Raw genomic sequence first — 24,293 nt, forward strand, 5'->3', positions numbered from 1 at the left:
ACCTAACAACTGGTGTCAGAAGATAACGCAACAATATAATCTAGAAAATGTTTATAATATAATCTAGTGTCTTAGATTAATATAATTTAATGTAATCTAGTGTCCACATCCTTTTCTTTTTAATCCTTTGCTGTTTTTAATAATTTATTTTCGTTAAATTATTAAATTTCGGAATAATTTTTGTACCTTTTGAAATTTATTTTCCTACTTTAACTCTCCTTCTTTTATTTTTTGTTTAAATTAATTAGCTGCTAACACGGCCAAGCTCCTAAAAAAATTGTAATAAAAAAGAAATATTATATGATGATATTTATTAATTCATCTAGTGTAATCACGAGTCCACCTGGTGAGTATAGTAATAACGTTGAAGAACTCTGTTTATTGCTTTTAAATTCCTTAGTTTATTAATCAATTACAGACTTATCAATTTCGAAAGAAAAATTTAGTGTCTATTTTACAGTTTTTTAAATGGCAACACTCTTGTGCGTGGAAGATGAAAATATTTTATTTTCGTCTCTAGCAACACATTTCTCTTAATTAGCTGAGTTTTTTCATAAATCTGAAACATAAATATCTTACACTTTACCGTGTGGCAACATATTGTGACGTCGTGGATGCTTCAGTGGGAACGGAATCAACACTGATAGTGGTGATGCATCACTTTTTAATAACACAACATATCACAGATACAACATTAATACATTTAGAAAACTTTAGTAGATATCCGAGCTGGTGACACGATCAGAGACGTTAACGAAGATGGTACTCGTCATCACTCGACAAACAAAGTCTCCACACCTCAGCTCGCTGGCGGAGTTTCCCAAAAACTCTCTCTCACAGGCCTCTCAACAGAAGTCTCATCTCTTTACGCATGCGTATTCCTCAGTTAAGTCGTTGCCATTCACAGTTCTTTAAAATAGGCGTTAAAATGAATTACAGTACTCGTAATGTGAGGAGTTTGCTAACGACGTTCTCTCTAGTCAAAAGCATCATAGGTCTTTCTAGTAGAGTTCAGGAGCGTTCTTTACAGACTAACTCCTTCCGCCTCCAGATTTTGTTTTCCTCGGACACAGAGGAAACAAATTTTTTTTTTTAAGTTCCTACGGGATAAAATACAAGTTCAGGCTGGCGTTCACACACAAACACCTTTCGCCTCCAGTTTTTGTTTCTCCGGACACAGGAGAAGTAAACCTTCACAGTTCGCAGTTTCTGGTTTCAATAGAGATTGTTCAACATTTTACCAGTTAATTCTAAACCACACTGTTACAAAGGTTCTCCACTCTCATAACCAGGCCATCATAAAAAGAACACATTTAAAAATACATATACAATATATGCAAAACCAACACAAAAATTTTTGTCTTTAAGAATAAAGCTAACAGTTTACTATGTAGTATGAAATTTAAAAAAAATACAATATACATAAGCAAATAACAAGACAATTTAAAAGAAATGATAACTAGTCTATTTAACTGGCATGTACAGAGTTTCTACTTAAGCAGTCTACATTTAAGTTGTCACTTCCCTTTTTATGATGTATCGTAAAATTATAAGATTGCAAGGCTAAGGCCCAGCGTAATAATCGACCATTTCTACCTGCATTATTTTTTAGCCATACTAGGGGATTATGGTCCGTTTGAATTGAAAATTTAGTCTGCCCATCTATATACCCTTTCAATTTTTTTATTCCACACAGAATTGCAGCACACTCTTTTTCAGTGGTGGAATACTTCCGCTTACTATCAGTAAATTTTTTACTGAGATACAATATGGGATGTTCTTTTCCTTTATCATCCTTCTGAGCTAAAACAACACCATATCCTTGATCTGATGCGTCTGTCTGTAGTATAAATGGTTTAGAAAAATCGGGTGCATGTAGCACAGGCCTACTAGATAGCTTTTCTTTTAACGATTTGAATGATTCTTTACATTCATCATTCCAAACAATTTTACCCCTTTTGTTATTCCCTTTTAACAAATCTGTCAAAGGTGCGGCTTTAGCAGAAAACATAGGTATATATTGTCTGTAGTATCCAGCTAACCCTAAGAAAGCTCTAATCTCAGTTTTAGTTGTGGGAACAGGAAAATTTTGAACCGCTTCGATTTTTAGTTCTGCTGGAGAACGTTTTCCTCGACCTACTATGTGACCGAGATATTGCACTTCTTCTTGTGCAAACTTGCACTTAGAGGGTTTAATAGTTAAATTGGCTTTTCTTATTCTTTCTAAAATTTCATGTAAATGTTGTAAATGTTCCTCCCACGTTTCAGAAAAAATAGCAATATCATCTAAATAAGGGGTCGCATATTTCTCACATCCGCACAATATTTCGCTCATCATTTTACTAAAATAATAAGGAGCATTTTTAAGCCCAAATGGCATTCGCAATGGCCTATATACGCCAAAATTTGTAGCAAATGCAGCGATTTTCTGAGCCCTAGGGGTCAGCGGAATTTGCCAATAACCTTTAGTTAAGTCTATCAAGGTGATAAATTTGGCTGCTGCAACAGTTTCAACACGTTGCTCTATATTGGGGATTGGGTAGAACTCAGTACGCGTTATTTCGTTTAACTTTCTGTAATCAATACACGGCCTAGGATCCCTACCTGGTGCTTCAACAAGGATCATGGGTGAAGTATACTCAGAGGGTCCTGGTTCAATAATCTTGTATTTTAACATTTTTTCAATCTCGACTTTAAGAATTTCTTTCTGTCGATTTGTCATTCTGTAAGGCTTATGCTGTACGCGTTTGTCACTGATTAGTTCGATATCATGTTCGACTAAATTTGTTTTCCCTGGAATATTCGAAAATATAGCAGAAAACTTTACCAACAACTTTCCCAACTGCAGGATTTGTTCCTCACTAAGTCTTTCTTTAAGATTATCTTTTGCTATTATTTCATTAAAATCAAACACATTGGGGTCGGTTAACATATAAGGAAAATCCTCCTCTAATTCCGAGGGTTCAATTATCTCCTCGTTGTCAAGGAGCACCATATTCAAAAATTCAGGTCTCTTATGATAAGATTTTAACATATTGATGTGATACACTTTATTCCCTTCCTGATTCCCTTCAAAACTAACCACATAGTTTGTTTCTGATAATCTTTTCTCTATTTTCCCCGGCCCTTTCCATTTAGGAGCGAGTTTATGGGGTTGGTTCACTGCTAATACTAATACAGAATCTCCTTGCTGGAATTCCCTTTTCATGGCATTTTTGTCATACCATTTCTTCCTTTTGTCTCTCACCTCTTCCATTTTCTCTGTAGCTAATTCTCTACTTTTCTTTAACCTATTGATTAATTCGAAAACATATTCTATTACGGTATCTTCTTTTTCCTGAGGATCTAACCATTTCTCATACAATAATGCGACAGGTGTTCTGAGGTTGGTCCCGTACACTAATTCAGCTGGACTAAATCCTGTACTATCATGCGTTACTGTTCTCAGGGCAAAGAGATCGGCAGGTAATTGTACTTCCCAATTTGGGGCAGCTTCAATACATAATACCTTTAAGACCCTTTTTATTGACCTATGGAACCGTTCTACAGGATTGCTCTGGGGGTGGTAAACCGAACTTCTGGAAATTTTTATACCAAACCTCTTCAAAAATTCAACGGTTAAGCGACTCATGAAAGATTTTCCTTGATCAGTTTTAACCTCCCTTGGAAAACCCATCCGACTAAATACCTGCAAGAGTGCACTTACAACAGATTTCGACGTTATATCCGGTACCGGGACGGCGTCAGGATATTTAGATGCTAAGCACATAACTGTAATAAGATATTTATTACTTTCAGTAGATGTAGGCATAGGCCCGCAAGCATCTACATTAACCTTACTAAAAACTTCCGATATCACAGGTACCATTACCAACGGTGCTTTCTTTTTGTCACTTGTTTTTCCTACACGTTGACAGGAGTCGCATGTTTTAACGAATTCCTCAATGTCTTTATAACAATTTGGCCAGAAAAAATGTCTTAGTAACCGGTCTTTTGTTTTCAGAACTCCTAAGTGACCTGAAGTTCCTTCATGACAAATTGCTTTAATTTGCTCTCTGAGGTTTTCTGGAACAACAATTAAATGTTCTTCTCCTCCTAACTTATTTACCTTCTTTTTTACTAAAACCCCATTTTTAATCCCATAACTTGTTTTACTTCCGCTTTTTACTAGTTCTAATAAAGGCGCAAGTTCTTTACTTTTTTGTTGTTCATCAATAAAAGTACTTGAGTCTATTTGAATTGCAGGACTTGTGGGGACACAAAGGTCGACAGGAGGCAATATCTCTCCGTTTTCTGACCTCTCATGAGCATCGTCCTCCTCTTCCAATTCTAACTCATTCTGCTCAGAATTTTGATTCGTCTCACATAAATTTTCCGCTTCCTTAAATTGTCGTGCTTGAGATCGAGTAACGACCGCATTAACATTACCGACATACGACGAGTAGGTTTTCTCAGTTCCTCTGAGAAGAGCCGCTGTCTGGTTGCCTAATATATATCGTCCTTGGTCTAAGTGGTGTCCTATAACAGTTGCTTTGGTGGTTACTGTACCCAAATCGCATTCAATATCTACTTCAGCAACAGGTAAACAAGTCATATGATCATCCAACAAATGTCGAACCCACACATGTTCCCCCTTCATTCTATCTCTGTCTACATATTTCTGACAGATAATATCTACCGTTGCTTCCGTATCTCTTAGAATAGGTACTTCAAAACCATTTACTCTTCCATTTAATGTATAGGGATCTAACAGATTCTTCTCTGATCTCCCGCTTATCTGATACAAATCTGCCTTTTGAGTTTTTAAATTAGGGCACTGAGATCGTAAATGGTCAAAAGATCCACATTCATAGCACTGAAGTCTTTTTCTCCTATCAAAATTCAAGTCCGACTTTTTCCCAACATTGCGTGCGTCATCATCTTTTTTTAATTGTGTGCCATGAGGGTTTTTTCTATTTTTGAAAACGCTACCAGTGGACTGAAAAACACCCATTTGTCTACCTGATATTTTCGTTTTCAGTTCACCCAATTTCGTTTTCCCAACCATCGTCTTTTTCGCATCTTCAAATTCCTCTATTTTACCCACCAACTGTTTTGGTGAAGTGATCGTGGCCCATTCATCTATAAAATGTTCCTTAAACTCATTAGGCGTGCGCCTTTTAATCTGATCTACCAACATTAAATCCTTAAGTTGCTCAAATGTTTCGACTTTTAATCCCTTAAGCCACCCATCTAAAAATGTCTTAATTTCGTGATAAAAATCGTACCACGTAGAATCCGGATTTTTTTTAGTCTTAACAAGAAGTTGCCGAAACTTCTCCGCACTTAATTTAAATCTTTTAAGTAGTAATTCTTTAATATGTTGGTAATCTCTAGCCTGTTCTTCAGGTTCCCTAGCAATTATATTATTTACCTCAACCGGAAGGACACCAATGAGATATGACACCCATTGATCCGTGGGCAATTTTAGAACTTTAGCTTGCCTCTCAAAAAGTTCTAAGAATAAACTGATATCATCAGTTTTTAAATTAAACTTGGACATTAGTTTCTGAAAATTCTGATTAAATACCGTTTCACCTCCAGGTTTAGCAGATTCAGTGTTCTGTTTTGCTTTAAGGCATTCTAGTTCTAACTGTTGCTTTTCAATTTCTTTATTTTGTTGTAGTATCTGAAATTCCCTCTCCCTAGCTTCCTGTTCTAACTGTAATTCTTTCGCTCTTGTTTGCTTCTCTAAGTTTTCCTTTTCTATCCTATCAGTCATAATACTTTCTAACAAATTTTTAACAAATTCTTCCTCATAATTTTTACTATTCGTTATTAACTGTTTTAAATCTATCACTTTCATATCTTCTAAAGCTATTTCCCCAAGTTCTGAAGCGACAAAGAATAGATCCCTTTTCTTAGCTTTTCCCAAAAATGCCATTTTCACAAAAGTAATTGCTCAAAACAAATAAGAACTCAAATAGTTATTCACAAATAATACACATAAAAATATATCAGAGATATAAAAAACTCTTTCTTCTTTCTTACAAAATTAGGCAAATAAAAATAAAAGGTTAATAAAAGCATTAATCACTGTGGATTTATTTCCATTCAAACATAAAACGAATAAACAACCTTACTGAATACTTCGTATAAAAAAAATAATAACAAATTCTTTTCATTTAGTACAGCCAGACAGAAAAAAACCCAGAGTGGCGCCAATAAATATAAACACCTTTAATTAACTATCGTTTTCATGACAGATACTTCCGTTGTCAATCCACATGGCCAACGCAATTACTACGCAAAATCGATAGGCGCAGGTTTAAATCAGAACAAACACTATTAGAAGATTTCGTTACTGCTCAAAGCTTAAATTTTTATACAATGAAATGATAAAATTTAACATTCTACTTATCAGAAAAAAACATATCATATTAAAATACAGCACTGGTGTGCTTTCATGAGAAAACCAAAGTAACAAGTTTTTAATAACTCAACAACTTATTTCTTTCACAAGAATTTAACATAAATTTTCTTCTAATGACTTAGAAATGAAAATTGCAATATTGCACTGATGTGCTTTCACATATACACAAAATAAACAGTTCACATTCTGTCACACCAATTTATAACGAAACGTTAAACATACACTGATGTGCTGTTTATTTACGGGAATGGATTTTTCCCATTATCATACAAAGGAAAAATATCTCGTTAGATATATAAATGCAACACTTTGATTGTTAAAAAAACTTTTATGCACTGACGTGCTATAAAATGCACTGATGTGCTACGTGTTAATGGGAAAATATTTTCCCGAATATACCACAAAAGGAAAATATCTTGTTAGATATATAAACCAAACACATTGAGTGTTTAAAACTCTTATGCACTGATGTGCTACTTCTGCTTTGGGAATTGATTTCCCAAATAAGTAATAAATAACTAAATTATACACTTCAGGCCTGGAAATGAATATTGTGGAGAACACATACCTGGTCTCTTGTCACACAAATCTCGGTGGAACCTCCAATTTTTATTTTCTTTTAGTCTGTGACGTCGTGGATGCTTCATTGGGAACGGAATCAACACTGATAGTGGTGATGCATCACTTTTTAATAACAGAACATATCACAGATACAACATTAATACATTTAGAAAACTTTAGTAGATATCCGAGCTGGTGACACGAATCAGAGACGTTAACGAAGATGGTACTCGTCATCACTCGACAAACAAAGTCTCCACACCTCAGCTCGCTGGCGGAGCTTCCCAAAAACTCTCTCTCACAGGCCTCTCAACAGAAATCTCATCTCTTTACGCATGCGTATTCCTCAGTTAAGTCGTTGCCATTCACAGTTCTTTAAAATAGGCGTTAAAATGAATTACAGTACTCGTAATGTGAGGAGTTTGCTAACGACGTTCTCTCTAGTCAAAAGCATCATAGGTCTTTCTAGTAGAGTTCAGGAGCGTTCTTTACAATATTTCTTTTAAATTGCTGAGCTTTCTTTTAATTTAAAGCATGAATATTTTGCATATTGCCGGTTACAAATTGCTTTTAAACTATTTCGTATATTAATAAAAATGTAATTAAATTCTCACAGATTATTAAACAAATAAAAAAATCGAAATTCAAATTTCATGCTTTGAGGCGTATATGTTCGGATGAAGAACTTGTAAGGATTATGTTAATTTTATTAACAGTTAAATTTTGAGTTAAACTTTCCTATCGCTTCTTAATTTCAACTTACCACTTCCGGCCAGAACGTAGTTTTAGAATCACGCCTAAATGCTAATGAGGAAGAGCGGTATTTAACCGCGAAGTGCTACTGTCTTAGTGAGAGAGATACCAGATATTCTGGTTGCACACATCCGCCTTTTTAGACTACTCTCTCATTAGCTGTTATTACGCTCGGCCGTACTCTAGGTCATTTATAGCTTCGCAGTCAATTAGCGTTAAGGGGCCGACTCCGTTAGAATCTTGATAGCTTCGGCTATATCTCTTCAGTTAAGATTTGTTTAGTTTAATTCTTAGTTTCTTAAGTTGAAGCCCGAGTGTCGGCTTTATTGTACAACTCCAAGGCGGAGTTTAGTTGGAATAATAAAGGGTTATTTCACCCTTGTTATTTTCTACCTCACGAACTCAAGCGATTATTCGCTTTTTAGTTCTTAAGATTCTTCACATTCATCTGTAACTTAGAAGTACACAGTGGGAAATCCTACATACTCTAAGTGTTCAAAATTTGCTGTCTCTAGCTGCCGGCGTTTTTTCACAGTGCAAGAAACGTATATACATGCATATAGATTATTTATTATTTTATAATACTAGCTGCTTGCGCTTCAGCTGCCTAAAATAATTTTTATTGAAAACAAAAAATATATAAAAAAGAAAATCTGAAAGGCTTCAGATTTTAAATTACGTCCAAAGGGGCATTTTTTTAAACATTTTGTGTGTTACCTTTATTTATTAAATATCATGTTCTTCGCACTTAAACCATAAAATTCAGTTCAACAGTAATATCGCAGAGTAATTTTAAATTGAGCATATCTGTAGAATTTCCGATACACAATCTCATGCGCTGGAGATAAAAGTGTTTTTTCTGTTCAACGTTGGCATTGCTTGCTTTAAAATCCTTTTGTTTGTTAATCAAAAATCCGTTAAAGTTTTACAAAATATGAAATCCATAATAAAACAAATTCCAAATTTTTAATTTGGGCTTCCACATACCCATATTCTGTGGAAGATTAAGTTATTCAAATTTTGATGGCTCTAGGTACCTTTTTTTTAGCACAATACGAGATTTTAATAAATTCAGCTAATGTAATGTCACAGGTGCAGCTAATAATTAATAATAATTGAAATGAATTTGCGTTTATTGATTTTTAGTCGTTTAGTTTGTCAGTTAATAACAGAATAAATTTTAAAGAAAATTTAAATATCACCTTACGCTTACGACAACGTACCGTCGCGTGGAAGATAAAAGCCCTTTTTTTTTTTTTTTTTTTTTTTTTTTTTTTTTTTTTTTTTTTTTATGCGGGCAGTAACAACACATTTCGCTGAGTTTCTTGATTCAGTTCGAAAGATAAATATGTTGCGTTTTTCCGAGTGAAACACACTTCTGTCATATCCATGAGTTTTGGGATTAAGTTTGCAACAGAAATATCTTACGCTTTGTCGAGTGGCAACGCAAAACTTTTCCTTCAATTCACACAGAGTATGGAATCAAATTCTGATATCACCTAGTCAGATTCTAATATTCTTCACCTAATCAGATTATGATAATGAAAACATAATTCTTTAGTCTACTTTGTGACATTCCAAATCAGTTGCTGCAGTTTTAATTCTCACGTAATAAACAAGAAAAAAATCATTATTAGTATTGTTATTTTTGAAAGCATCATTAATCCCATAAGCAGTACAAAGCGTTAAGACATTAAACTTTGATATTATTTTATCTCTAATTCTTATTTAAATTTTTTTCATATCAAATGATGATATTTTTTATATCATCTTAAAAAATGCATATTAAATTACCTTTTTTTAAAATTTAAACGTGTTTTTATGAATATTATATTTAGCAACTGCAACAGTAAAATTGTTCGAGATGGGTATTTATCAGATATTCCTTGAATTTCCAAATATTCGAAGAAATTTATTTATATTACGCGTTTTATTAAATTCATTTTGTTGATTAGGTTTTCTGAATTATTACTATAGGATTCACGTGCAGTTATTACTGTCGCACCATAATAGAGCAGCTATTATTCGTGAGTTCAAACCATGGAATACTCCCATGGAACCATGGATGCTGAGAATCTCTGCAGCTTAAACTCGGTTCTTCAGAAATCCAGAGGAGAAGAATTCGAGTGGGTGTGACGTCTGCAAAACGGTGTGGCCATGAGTTTGGTCCCCCTGTACCAATCTAGCAATATGGGAATGTTTCATCAAGAACACGTACATGTGTAGCCCAATGACAGGAATCCCATCCTGCTGGGGGAAAAAAAAAAGGCTTGGTTGCATTTCTTCTAAGTGAGGTACCGGAAACTATCTCAGCATATCGAAATAATCATCCGAATTAATTGATGACTCCAAGAAAAGAAGGAACCAATCACTTTATTTTCGGTTAGTGCTTATCAAACATTAACATAAAAGGCTACCTCGGTCATACTCCCTTACAAAAGTGCGGCTTTTTCCCCCAACCCTGCAGTTACGTCGATTAACCCAGGGCTCTTTTTCTTTAGCCCTGGATTAACCACTCCTCAAACATGAAATGTTGCTTCATCACTGAATACGAAGAAATGATCCGAGGAAAATCATCATAATTACTGGAATGTCTACAGAAAATTCATTACGAACGACTCGATCATTAGGTTTGATTTGTTGACAAATCTGCAATGTATACGCAGACATGAACAACTTCATGAACAGTCGACCTAGGAATTCCTGTTTGAAGGCTGGCACTGCGCACAAACACATCTGGAATTGCGGAAACATTTTCATCACTAGCACAAAGCCTACCTGCACTTCCTTTATGCAAAACATGTCCGGTCGCTCGAAACTGTTTTAACCATCTTTTAATTGAATGTTCCATTGGTGAAGGTTTATTACATTAAGGTCGGAATCGCCTCAAAACTATTTTCGGAGATTTCGTTTCCCATAACCAGAGAACGAACATTGTTTTTTCAGTATTGTCTGTAAACAAACGAGTTCTTTTTTGCCATTCCCGAAAATTAGAACAAACGAAACTCCTTGAACTTTATCGTTATAAATAATTTTATTTCGTAAAATTACGTTTGAATTTGGTTTAGATAATCCGGTGATTAAATTATGGACAGCCTGTATTAGTGATATTAAGGAAGATTGGTTAGGTAGGCTGTTTTGAATGTGACGAAGCCCACGAGGTCTATCTTCTTGAGAAAATCCTTTGTAGAGGACTTCCTAAGAAAACCTAGGTAGTATTCACGCGACACATGAGGTAAAGTGAAACCATGGAGCCAGCATATTCGCTTGAGATCGAACCCAGGTTGAAGTACCAGTATTCCGTACTCTTAACCACTCGGGCCATGGTGAGGACCTATATTGAAAAATAGCAAGAAAAGTGCGACTTGCGATTTAATTACGCCCTGACCGAAGTACTTTTGTCAGGTGGCGCAGTCTAAATGATTTTCTTTCGAGCATATTTATTTCTTACAATGGTTTCCACAAAAGCAAAGCATTTTTGTATTTACGGCAGATACCCGAGATCGCTTTATCGTAATTAATTAACAAAGTAAACAACGCAGGTTGCGTTAGTCTGTTTAGTTCGTGGAATGCTTAGCTTTCTAGGAGTGTCATGAAAAGAAAGCAATTATCAGTTTAAAAGTTAGAAATCCTATGCTAAGCAAAGTAATTTTTAAGAGCATAAATTAAATTTGATATTAAAAATAAGATAATATTCTTATTTAAAAAAACTGCTAAACCGATTGCGTTAAAAAAATTTCTCCCTATCCGATTTTGACAGCAGTCTTATCAGGCTCGCTGCAACATTTTTGGTGCCCTAGGCGACCAGTATAGTTGAAGCCTCAAATAAATTAAACGCATTAAGAATTCGAAGAAAATATGCTTTTATTTAGCTGTCATTTTGGAGAACAGCTTAGCTGCCGCCTTCCGAAAATCGGCGCCCTAGGCAGTCGCGTAGATCGCCTATTCTTGTTACCACTTATAAACACTCACTATTGATGACGGTATATACGAGCCAGTTTCCCTTAGAAAGTCCTCCACGAAGGCCTCCCTCCCCCTTAGGCAGATAGCCCTAGTGTGCTTTGCCATAATTAAATACACCACCAGTATTGATGACGACAACACGATTTTTTTCTTTTGGTCCTGAGGATCAATCTGACGTAATTGTCTACATTACACATATATATTTTGTAAATAATTGCACTAAACTTGTACTATTTAATTATGCAAGTACTCTTTTTTTTTCAGTATATTGCTAGTATATTTTTCTCATAAAAGTTGAATATAACATTTACATAACATTCAAAAAATGACTCATCGTTTTCATTAAAATTACAGATCTTTGGATTGTTTATTACGACAATAAAAATCATATGCAGTCCAATTCCGATTTAGAAAAACTCGATTTGGCGATGTAATCCGTATCTTGGTAGAATTCAAAAATGAATAAAGTCAGCGCTAACAGATTCCCTGGATCTAAGGTATTTTGTAAAAATGAATACCTTCTGAACCCATACTCAGTTTTATAAAGCACAGTTTCGTGAATTCTAAATGCAAAATGTTTTCTTAACATTTGAATGGTCTGGATATGATGCCAAAACAAGCTAGACTTTAATGCTGCGGAAGTTACAGAACTTGTTCTTAGAAACTGACATGCCGTAGAAGATTGATGACTAAATATTATTTTTACAAAATGGAATTCACCTTTTCCAAAGCAAGAATAAGATGAGACGTTGTTGTTGGAAGCTTCCGAGTTAGTTGCCGGGTGTTTCTGTAATGCACTTTGCTTAAGCTGCGACTCGCAAATTGAAATATATGACGCTGAAAGTGTTGAAGAAATTTATGATGAAAAATGTAGATGTAAAATCATCCAATTCGGCAAAAGAAGGGGAGAGGAATGTCACTTCTGCCAGAGTAAATAATCGGTGTACAACACATTAAGAAAAGAAAACTTGGGGGTAGAGAAAGAAACCTGATGTGGACACCACATGATCTCCTTGTACGCATATTAAATTATATGCATTTTTTGCTGTACTTCATTTAAACTTATTTCCTCGAATTATTATAATTTAATTAACCGATCCTTCGAGGCAACTCGAAAATGACATAAAAATTGCAAATTTTCAAACTAAATATCTGGGTCAATTTTTGTTATATGGGAATGAAACTTCTTATAATTTTATTTTTTTAAAACGAGTATAAAACTTTCACAGATATAAATATAGTACCCGAGAGATCACATTAAATGTTAGATTTCCTTACTTGTCTAAAATTATTTTTTTTTATTTGAAATTGGCGAAAACGAATATTTTCGTCATTTAAAACACTTTTCAAACATACAGTTTACATATGAGGTAGAAGTTGTGTCACCGAGTACAGATAGGCAACGAAAATCAGCATAAAACGCAACTCCACAGTCACACCGCAAGGCCTTAAAATGCGCATGCCGGACCTATGCGTCAGTTCGCATGCAGCGACAGTTCTCGTGTAATCCAAGATAGCCAAAGAGGTTAGCATGATCTGAAGATACCATTTGCTCGATGAAATGCGTTGGAGGGGTATCGGGATGATGCAAGATGGTGCAAGACAATTCGCTGTTGCGAGAGAGCTGAATGTGTATTGTAATGTCATCAGTAGGCTGCGAAATCGTTACCAAAAGTATAAAAAACCCCTGTACGTGGCTCTGGATGCCGGAGGATTACCACAACGGCAGACGATCGCTTCCTGTTGCTGTCTGCAAAACGCTGTAGATAACTAATAGTACGCAGCTGGCATCGCATCTCTCTGTTACTGCAGGGCGGCCCATTTCCTTCCAAACTGTGTCACGTCGACTGCATGGACTATACGCCCGACGACACGTGGTTGTGTTCCTTTGTCCCCAGCGCATGTCAGAGCGCGGTTGAATTGGGCCCGTGAACATTGCAGTTGGACACCAGAGCTGTGGAGCTACGAACTCTTTACGGATGAGTCTCGATGTAACATCCAGAACTATTCTCGAAGGGCACTGATATGGCGAGAGCCAGAGACACGCTTCGGGAGCCAAACATCGTCGAAAGAGACCATAATAAAGGAGGAGGCTTACTTGTATGTGCTGGAATAGCAACGAACGGCCGCACAGATCTTTACGTGCTTTCTGGTGGTTCCGTCACAGCTGTCTGATATCGCGACGAAATTCTACACCCTATTGTACGCCTTTAACAGCTGCAATGGCTGCCGACGCGATATTTATGGACTATAACGCCCGCCCGTATAGAGCTTGAGTGGTGCGGAGTTATCTGGATATTGAGACCTTTGCACATCTGCCGTGGGCTCGTAGATCACTGAACCTGAATTCCGTGGGAATGTTGGGACGACGGGTATCAGGTCGCAAAGTACCGCCGGGCACCCTCCAGAAGCTCCGACATGCATTACTACAGAGGTGAGCGTTACTGTCACAACAAGCAAGCAACGACACTATTGCCAGCTTGCCTCACAGTTGTCAAATATGTATTTCAGATAGATAGTATCACACCCGTTATTATCGTGATTTTTGGACTATATGATAGCTAAAAATACTAGTCGTTATGCTTTTTTTTTGCATGTGGAAAATATGTTACTGGAATTAACTTGGAAAACTAATTTTTCTTAACTATCTGTCTTGTTTTCAGACAACCGCTCTTCGTGGTCTCCCAAGGAGAGCGTCTGTTCGAGTCCCATGAACGAGGAGAGCTACGTTCAGAAACTTCGCTTGCTGGAGGAGACCCACGGCACTCCTATGCAACACTGGAGAGCTGCCACTGTTCTCGCCTGGCTCGAGATCACCATGGACATGCCACAGTACGGGACGCTTTGCTCGGAAAACATCAAGAGCGGAAAAGTAAGTTAGGACAATGAATTTATCTATGCCTTAGAAGCTGAAAAGCGTCCTTTTCCCGTGAAAATGGCATTGTTTAAGATATTTGTATAGTTCAATAGCATTCCTTCTATAGAAATGCTGGAAGAAAAAAGAAGTTTCAAAGTTTCATGTCATTTTAACCCCTTACTTTGAAGTGATTGTTATATTGCAGTTTAAAATCTGCTTTAATAAAGCTGTTAACACGTATAACGTAATTCGGAGTTTAGTTAAAATAATATTGTGTTGTTTCATAGATGGGAAAGTGCTCATCTTGGAAAATTTTATTAGTTTTATGTACAGATTACCCCAAAATAAGGTCGCCTAACGCCAGAAATGCATTCTGCGGTCGAAGGTGAAAAAAATATATTCTATGAGTATTCAACAATGAACGGTACTTCCTTATTATTATGGCCTTCGTTTATTAAACACCATGTTGGAGCCAGGATTATTGCCAGGTTTGTTTTAACTTTTCACTTACGCTTTGTGGCTATCATTTTCTGCGATTGCTTTAAATATGGCATCAGAATTATTTTCTCGTCCCGCATGAACTTCGCAAACTAAGACTCTTCATGATGTCGAAATTATGCCTCGCCGATTTTTATTCCGCCACAGTCTTTCAACATTTTGTACATGAGCAGCTGTTGTTGGATCAACAAAATGAAATGCATGGTTCGTCAATCCCTCTTTTACCTTGTCGACGATTTTTGTCATGAGTATTATTGCCTGTCTACCGTGTTTGCTCGCGTAATAGTCGCACTTCTTTTGGCAGCTTTTCCTTGTGAAAGATCTAGGTGCGACTATTGCCGGGAAATCTGCTTAAACAGGGAAGCGACTATTACACAAGTAAACACGGTATTCGGAACTTGAACGAAAAAGGATTCACTAGTTTCTCGGCACAACCTACCAAATACTATCTAAAAGAACCCTGTAAGACCTATCTCTATTATTCCACATAAACTAAATTAGAGCCTACAATTTACCTGGCGAATTCTCTTACAGGCGTGAATAAATTACCAGCACAGAAGAAGGGGGAAAAATAACCCTTTATTAATTCAAACTAATTTAATAGAAGGGCACGGACTTCGTGCCTTACAAACACCGTCCACTTGCGGTGGGAACTAAAACGTAGAATATAATACAAGTCAAACCTGAAATAAATAGTGCAAGAGCGCACTTAAGTTTACACCTAAGAGGTGGACTCACAGAAATCTAACCGGCGTGATGCTAATAAGGTCAAGATGCTTACTAGAGTGACCGCGAAATAACAACGAAACGTGCGCTTGGCTAGCGAAACATGCACATAAACTGAGATATTCACACGTTTAAATAGCACTTCACTTAACTTTAAATTTACATCTTGGCGAGAGAATGTGAGGGGAAGTTGAGAACTTTAGAACAGGAAATCAAACTTAAAATAAATTTGTTATGCAAAATAAGGAAAACCCTACAACCCTACTGGCTTTGTTTTTATCTTGTATGAACAAATTTTTGTTTACGTCCGCAATTTCTAAGGGCCGCTTATTCACTTATTTGGTTGTCAGATTAGATGAAGAGAATACATCTCTCTCATAAACTGTTCAGTCAATAGTTGTATTTTCGTAAAATCTGAGTTGCTTCTCTCATCACTTAATCGACCTCATTTCTTCCCAACAGTATATAAATCGCTGCCTTGTTATAGTGTTCTGAAGCCACTGAAATGCTTGTCAAAACCAAGCTTTTCATTCACTAGGCATCTTTTCACATTGCACATCAAAATGCTTTCGTTCATATGTAGTTTTATGTAATGGCTATTTTCACATATTGGAATGCGAGGTAAAATGCGCCTTTGTTAGAAGAAAGATATACCATTTTCCTCGTTTTTCATTAAATCAAATATTTTTTAATGAAAATACATTACCACGTGGAATATTCTTGTGGTTCCTTCTTCTTGTGATGAGGAATTAGGAGTGATCACGAATTGTTAATATTTATAAATACGATAATACATGATTTATTCGGAGCTCTTCTCGTGACAAGCAAGCTATAAATGATTGTGTAGGGCTGCTGTATATATTTTTCATTTCTACTCAAGAAATCAGTTTATTCTAGATCGTATTTATTCAGTTTTCCTATTATCATTTAAATGAGATCCTCATGCAAGCTTATCAGTTCAATAGAACAGCACTCCTCCAGAAATTTTAAGATCAGAAGTTCTACTTGACCCCGAGAACTTTGAGTTTAGATTATTATTCTGTAAATATTTTTGTATTATATCTATGTTTTATTGTTTTTTTTTTTTTTTTTTTTTTTTTTTTTTTTCATTGAGTTACATCTTCAAGTGAGTACCACCAAAATTCATTTTGACGCCAAAATGGGGCGGCACTAGCAATATCAAGATCTCATCATGTGCATTTTAATCCTTGACTTTGTCGTGCAATTGTTTCCAATTTTTAAGGCCCTAGGGCACATTATTATGATGGATTCGTAAATAAAATCTAATGTAGAAGCCGGTAGAAGTTCCAAGTTCTTGCCGTCCACTTAATGATCGTTTGCGTTAGCAGTGTATCGATATCTTGGCGCCGTTCACAAAACATGTGCCATAGTAATAAGAAGGTATCAAAGAAACTGTTTTTACTGATGAACGTCTTGTGTGTTACGGTCAGATTGCACTTCTTATTGCACTGACATATGGTGAGTTTCATACAAAATGATCCGATATTTTTGGAGAGAATGCTTAAGGACGATTGAAAGCATGCTAATTCCATAAGTGTATATTACTAATGAAGAGTCTAGTCAAAGTTCGTGGTAAAGAAAGGCTTCCAATAAGCGAAATCTCGAGGAACTCAAATCTTTCACATCGAAGGTGGGTTCATTAGTTTTTCTATTATTTCACGTGAGTTATATATCTATACTACGCAGATGCGATTTCGAACGGTGAGGTTTGCTTGGATTCGAGCCGGCGCAACTAGTGCGGTACCATCGGGCGACGGATTTAAGAGACGGTAATTTTTTTTTTTTTTTTTTTTGAATTTAAAGAAGCACGAAGCAACAAAAGTTTAATAACATTTAATTCGATATTTCATCTCAACTTTCCTCACTTCAGGCTTTCTGGAGATGGCACCAAAATTCGTGAAACGTCAGTTTTTTTTTTTTTTTTTTTTTCTTTTCTGCTAAAGATGTTCAGTGTGAGAACATCAAAAATCGTGCCATTTTAAATCTTCTTTCACATCAAGGAAGAATTCTTTGTTTTCGTATTTCTCAAAAATAATCAAAGCGCATCATAGCTTAAAACGTATAAAGTTGTATTGTGTCGCTTAAAACCGTTTTGACCTTTCGATGGCAAAAAAAGCACTAATCCACATTAAATCTACTTATTGCCTGTCGAAAGTAAAACTTAAAATAACAAATTCGAAATATATATATATATAATGTGGACACCAAATGAATTCCTTGTACGGCTTATTAAATTGTACACAATTTTTTGCTGCACTTCAATTAAACTAATTTATTAATTTCAAACTATTCTAACTTTACTAACCGATATCTTAAGTCAAAGAAAAAATGTCAAACTTTGAAATTAAATATCTCGGTCCATTTTTGTCGTACGGGAACCAAACATCTAATTTTACTTTTTCACAACGAGTATAAAACTTTCCCAAATATAAATAAACCGGGAGACTACATTTAAGTCAGTTTTTTGTTATTTTCGAAAATTAAATTGTTTTAAAAATTTGACGTTGCCCAAACATGAATATTTTTGTCATTTAAAACACTTCTGTAATTGGGAGTATATGACTATGACCAAGCATTGCAAAAATAAAGACCGGATACGGGGGGGGGTATACAAAAAATTTTTAAACATATATATATATATATATATATATATATATATAAATGTTTAAAAATGTTTTATTTTATATATATGTAATTTTAATACAGACTATATAAATGAAAAATTATCTCCTAGGAAATTTTAAGTGAAATTTAGATAGTAAATTCAAAATTAATAGATTTTTGTAATGTGTAACTATTGAGGAAATTAAAATTGGAAATTGGAATGAATTAAACTGGAATTGGTAATTTGAAGTCCTTTTTTCAATAAATTTTTGAAATTCATTAATTCGAACATTTTTCTCCTTTTAATTCTTGACAAATTATATATAAATATATACAAACATTTATTTCTGCTAACTGCAGTAAAAAAAAAAAAAAAAAAAAAAAAAAAAAAAAAAAAAAAACATCTGTGTACACCACATGACTTCCTTGTACGGAATATTAAATTATGCGCATTTTTTCTTGCATTCCATTTAAACATATTGGATTGAATTAAATCTACTTCGTCGACAGCGCATAAACCCCAATACAATAGATGCACTCTTTAAAATTCACTATATTTGTTTACCATAGCGACACTCTGGCGCTAGGTTCACTTAATACACTGCTCGACATTGAAAATGCAACACCAAGAAGAAGTGGTCAGAAAGTGATGAAATTTGGAAAAAAGAGACAGGATGCAGCACTAAGTGATCTTTATTTCAAAATGATAGTCTGAAAACAGAGCGAGAACGGCGTCGGCTCAGTAGGATGTAGGACACCGCGGACAGCAGTGCACGAAGAAACACGTCTAGGCATAGAGTCAATAAGAGTGGCGGATGGTGTCTTGAGGGATGGCTCTTCAGAGTCTGCAAACGACGTCCAATCACATCCCACACATGTTCGATTGGTGACAGGTCAGGAGAGTAAGGTGGCCAGGGAAGCATCTGTATACCTTGCGGAGCATGTTGGCAGATGTGAGCACTGTGTGGTCGGGCGTTATCCTGCTGAAAAATTGCATTAGGCAGTCCCTGAAGGTAGGGGATTGCCTGCAGCCGCAGTACATTATCCAAGTATTGTTGGGTCGTCATAGTGCCCTGAATACGAACTAGAGGTGACCTGGAATCGTAGGCAATAGCACCCTAAACCATTATGCCACGTTGTCGCGCGGTGGGGCGTTCCACAGTTACTGCCGGATTAGGTCTGTCTCCAAGTCGACGCCATACACGTATACGGCGACTGTCACTGGATAAACAGAAGCGTAACTCATCTGAAAACACGACGTTTCGCCATTCTGTCATCCACATCCTCCAGTTCGACACCATTCTAAACGTTGGCGTCTATGCTGTGGGGTCAATAGCAGTCTTCTTAACGGACGCCGTGAGTGCAGGCCATGTTCAACCAATTGACGGGAAATGGTTCTGGTCGACACGGGAACATCCAGGGTATCTTGCACATGCTACAAAATCGCAGTACAAGTGACTTGCAGGACCGCCACAGCTTGTATCCACACGTGCTGACGTCACTCTGGCTGCACCTGCACCCCTCCTTCTTCCCTCATTTCCTTGTTCCAACCATGTTCGCCATAGCCGATGCACCGTGTTTGCATCCATGTGGGTATCAGCCATGGAGGTAGGAAGTAAGAAGGAGTCGCCCTAAACAAGTTTCTCCGTACCCTGCTCTGAAGCACCGGCGATCCCTACGTGGTGACCAAAACATTGGGTCATTTACCATTGAGTTCTATGGGATTTGACGCGTTCGGGTGTAAATATTTTGTAATTACGTCGCAAATATACATATAAATGTATATATTTTCTTTTTCTACAACACTTCAGAGTCCTAAGTATGTGAAAACAACATATTTTTAAACAACATTTCATTCTGAACGGAATTAAATGCTATACTTTTCACAGGACAGTTTTCTCAGAATGGTTTAATTTGAATGAAATATTTTCACAAGTTTTCGTTAATTATATTAGAAAAAAAAATTAAGGTAATTCGGTTTTATTCGGTTAAGGTACAAAAATTAAGATCAAAGTTTATTGTATTATTAATATTAAAATTATGCATTATTTCTTTTCTATTTATAGAGCTTCTTCCTAAAATACTTTCTTAAATATGACATGATTTTTTGGCTTCTTTTAAATCGAAAAATGTAAGTCAATTTATAATTAATGCTCTATTCGGTTCATTTTAAATTAGAGAATTATTAGGAATTAAATAGTATTTGACTTTCTCTGAACATTTCTGAAAGGGAATAAAATAAGTTTTTTTTTAAGTATTATTTACTGAGTTATTATAAAATGTAAAGGGAATAATTCTTTTAATTATACTTATCAGATTTTTTTTTTTTTTTTTTTTTTACCCTTCATTTCAACAATACATATTCCAAAACTCTTTATTACGTTCTTAAGTGCGCACCTCATAGCATTTGCTTTACAATACCTTTTAACAGATTGCTTTCCAATAGGAACAATTCTTGCTTAAATTGTTTTATAACGTATTTGTCAACAGGATTTCAATTTATGTTTACAATTCAATATTAAGGTTATTATATATTTAGATAACATTTATAATCATTATAAATTAGATACATTTAATCATTAGATTTCTTCACAGTACTTTCACAGTTGTTTATAAGGAATAAATTCTTCATTTCAAATACATTTATAAACTATTTAATCAATATTTAAGTATTTTGTCAAAGGCAGATACATACTTTTTGCAAGCACATGCATAAATACCCATACATATTTCCTATTTATCATTTCCGGCATGTGCAAATCTTTAATTTCTGTGCATTCACTATATTTTTCGTGTAAAGTAATTTACACTAATTTAGCATACACCCGAAAGTTTTACATAAAAAATATATATGAATATAATTTGAATGAAAATTATAAGTATTATTTTTAATACCCACTCAAAGGTCAGTTTTTCTTCAAAATATTTCCACGATGGCATCTCTCTCTTTAGGCAGATAGCCCTTGCATGCGTTACTCTATTTAATAAAAACTTAATATCTGACCTATGTACCTAATTACAAATATTTTAACATACATAATTTTATATTTACATTTAGCCATCAAGTTTCAAACTTTTCAAATCTTCTAGAAAATAAATTTTGGCAGATCTCTTTTAGCAATTTTCTTAAAATCTATATTTTTGTAGTGCAACAGCTTAGAATTTTATAAAACGAATTCATAATCAAAATCGCTGTTGTTAGTTATCGAAAAATAACCAAGATGTGATTTTTGCGTAAATGTCAGTAAACTATACAAATTGCTATTATCCATTACACTATGAATGTTTCTTTCATGCGAGAGTGTCCCTTTTTCGATTTCTATGGAACTGTCGTGTGTCGAAATACTATCAGAATCTTGTCAAGCGAGCTTATGAATGTAAACAAAGAACACCCCGTCTGGTGACCCAAGCTTCAAAGCAGTGCTTCACTTCTAACGCGGAATGGCCCATCCTCCCTTTCTTACCTCCATGGTATCAGCTGCGATTTGACGTAAGGACCAACCCGCCCTTCTCAGTTCGATCACCATACCCCTCGTAAAATCATCTATCTGCTGGAAGTGCCTTCGTTGACGGCAGCCTGGCATTCTCTCCTATTACACGTATCTTCCGGTACAAAAACCATCTTTCTTCGAGAATTTGTCTGGCAGAAATAACGACACGAATATTGCCTGTTCTGCACGTTCCTTCCCTTATATCGTACTTCACATGCGTCTGCGCATTTCACATCATTCGCATAACTCACTGAGGTGCGTCTACTCTAAAATTTGCGTAAATTTCTGACCACTCCTTCTTGGTGTTACATTTTCAATGTCGAGAAGTGTATATTGGTCATATTATAACTCAGAATGCACAAAATTTATATCATTTGAAGAATTATCTTATCGTTGCCACATGTTCTATTCAAATACTATAATGAAGCTAGAACAATGTATAAAAGAAATTAAGCAAACAAAACAAAAACAGTTTTTCATAGACGATTGAGTATTTCTCATTCAATGAATTCAGTTCTCACTTCGCGACAAAGCAAAAATACATAAAAACTCAAAATATCTCTATTAAAAATTACGAAGTAAATCTTAAACACTTATTTTCTCGAAAAAATTTCAGAAAGGATTAAGCATGATTTAATTCGGAATAATAAATGAAGGCGTTATTTTTGTTGTTGCGAAGCTTAGTCTCTCTAGATTGGCAACAAATCTACTATTCTGCTGTTTAAAATGTAAACAAATATGTCCGCCATGTTATTTAAAACTTAACCGCACTTAAACAGCTATTAAATTGTTGCTAATTGTATAAATATTGCTTCCAGATTTACGAAAGGCATAAAAACCTTAACCGGAGAATAAGAACAACATAATTCAATTATTTTTTAAGCAAAAAATGTACAATTTACAAGCATATAAGAGTAAAGAAACTGAGATCATTGTGTCGAGTAACAGAGTGGATATATATATAAATATATTTATATACGTTTGGAGCGGCTGATTGCGACCAAAATACGAGGTGCACATCTACATGTTATAGCAGTCCTATATACAAAATTTCAACGTTCTGAGGTTCTTCGTTTTTGAGTTATGCGAGATACGTACGTACATACGTTCGTACAGACGCCACGAAAAATTCTCTTCAGAATTCATTTTAAAGCAGTTTCATAATTTTTTTGGAGAAAAAGAGGCTTTTATTCTGTCCTTACGTGCAGATGTCACTCAAGAACATCGTTAAACTGCATTCGATAGCGGTCAAAATGGATATTTTTGTTGAAATATGCTGCCTGAAAATTTTCGCGATTACAATACTTTCTTTTTACTTCGTACAAGGAAGTAAAAAGGTAAGATGCACAAATTGATGTTATAGCAACCCCATATACAAAATTTCAAAGTTCTATAGGTAATCGTTTTTGAGTTATGCTAGATACATACATACATACGCACTGTGTTATTTCAAATTCAATTAATCGAAGGTAAATCACAAAAAAGTGCGTACTTTGTTCTCAGCGGGTTCTTTTGCCAAGGCAACTAGGCGATTTTCCTTTCATTTCCAGTCTTTCAAGAGACGTTAATGCAAATGATCAATACATCTTTGTACAAAACATGTTTTAATGTAAAAGAAAACATACATATGTAAGGTTAACGGATATATGGAGCGTCTAAGTAAAAAATTCAAAATCCAGCACGACGCAGCGTGCAAGTTTCTCCTTCAGCGATCTCGAGCCATCTAGTCCATGAGTTCATAATTCAACAAAGTCACACAGCGAGCGTCTTGATTAGCAACACGTATGTACGTACTTACAAGATGTCAGGAAAATATCTCTTTTGAATAAAATCGTCCAAATGGATTCGGGAACTATCAAAATGTATATTTCTATAGAAATATATCACCTGAAATTTTTCGCGATTACAGTACTTAATGTCGTACAAGGAAAGTAATAAATCCATTTGCCATTTTTCTGTATTCTATGTAGAATTCTCAAAATGTAGCCTAGATTATTCTTTAGAAATGCTTGTAACCATTATCTCAAGATAATAACAACGCTGAATGGCAATTGAATAATTTTTTTCCTTCTGTTTATGGTGTTAAATATCGCCACTACATGTATTTAAAAATGACAATTTGGGGCGGGACGTTATTGTGACTTCATTTCATACACAATTCATAAATACTTGACCGTTGGTCATATTTTTAGATTTAGCGATCACGTTGAATTCAAAGGTTGAAATGGGAAATCTACTTACTAACTCAATAGAGAAAGCTTGAAATGGAGCGAGTCTGAGGAAATGGAGCACGTCTTATCTGAGGAAGCCTGAAATGGGACGTAACCAAATTTAAGAATGGTGGTACTGAGCAAGAGAAATTAGTGGAGAATAAAAGTTTTACAATTTAGGAGGCTGCGAGTAGATA

General features: G+C 35.3%; 1 protein-coding gene across 4 annotated transcripts in view; it reads left to right on the plus strand.

The window, feature by feature from the left end:
* Liprin-gamma (liprin protein kazrin) overlaps positions 1–24,293 on the plus strand; it is a 463,459-nt gene that overhangs the window by 394,445 nt on the left and 44,721 nt on the right. For all 4 annotated transcript variants that reach the window (XM_085815044.1, XM_085815043.1, XM_085815045.1 and 1 more), the window contains one exon: positions 14,353–14,561. In XM_085815044.1, coding sequence (XP_085671170.1) covers positions 14,353–14,561 — 209 coding nt within the window. The remainder of the gene's footprint in view (positions 1–14,352; positions 14,562–24,293) is intronic.

Source organism: Stegodyphus dumicola, chromosome 4 (assembly GCF_044657685.1).
Source record: "Stegodyphus dumicola isolate Sdum_Otavi_A_Nest chromosome 4, ASM4465768v1".
NCBI classification, from domain to species: Eukaryota; Metazoa; Arthropoda; class Arachnida; order Araneae; family Eresidae; genus Stegodyphus; species Stegodyphus dumicola.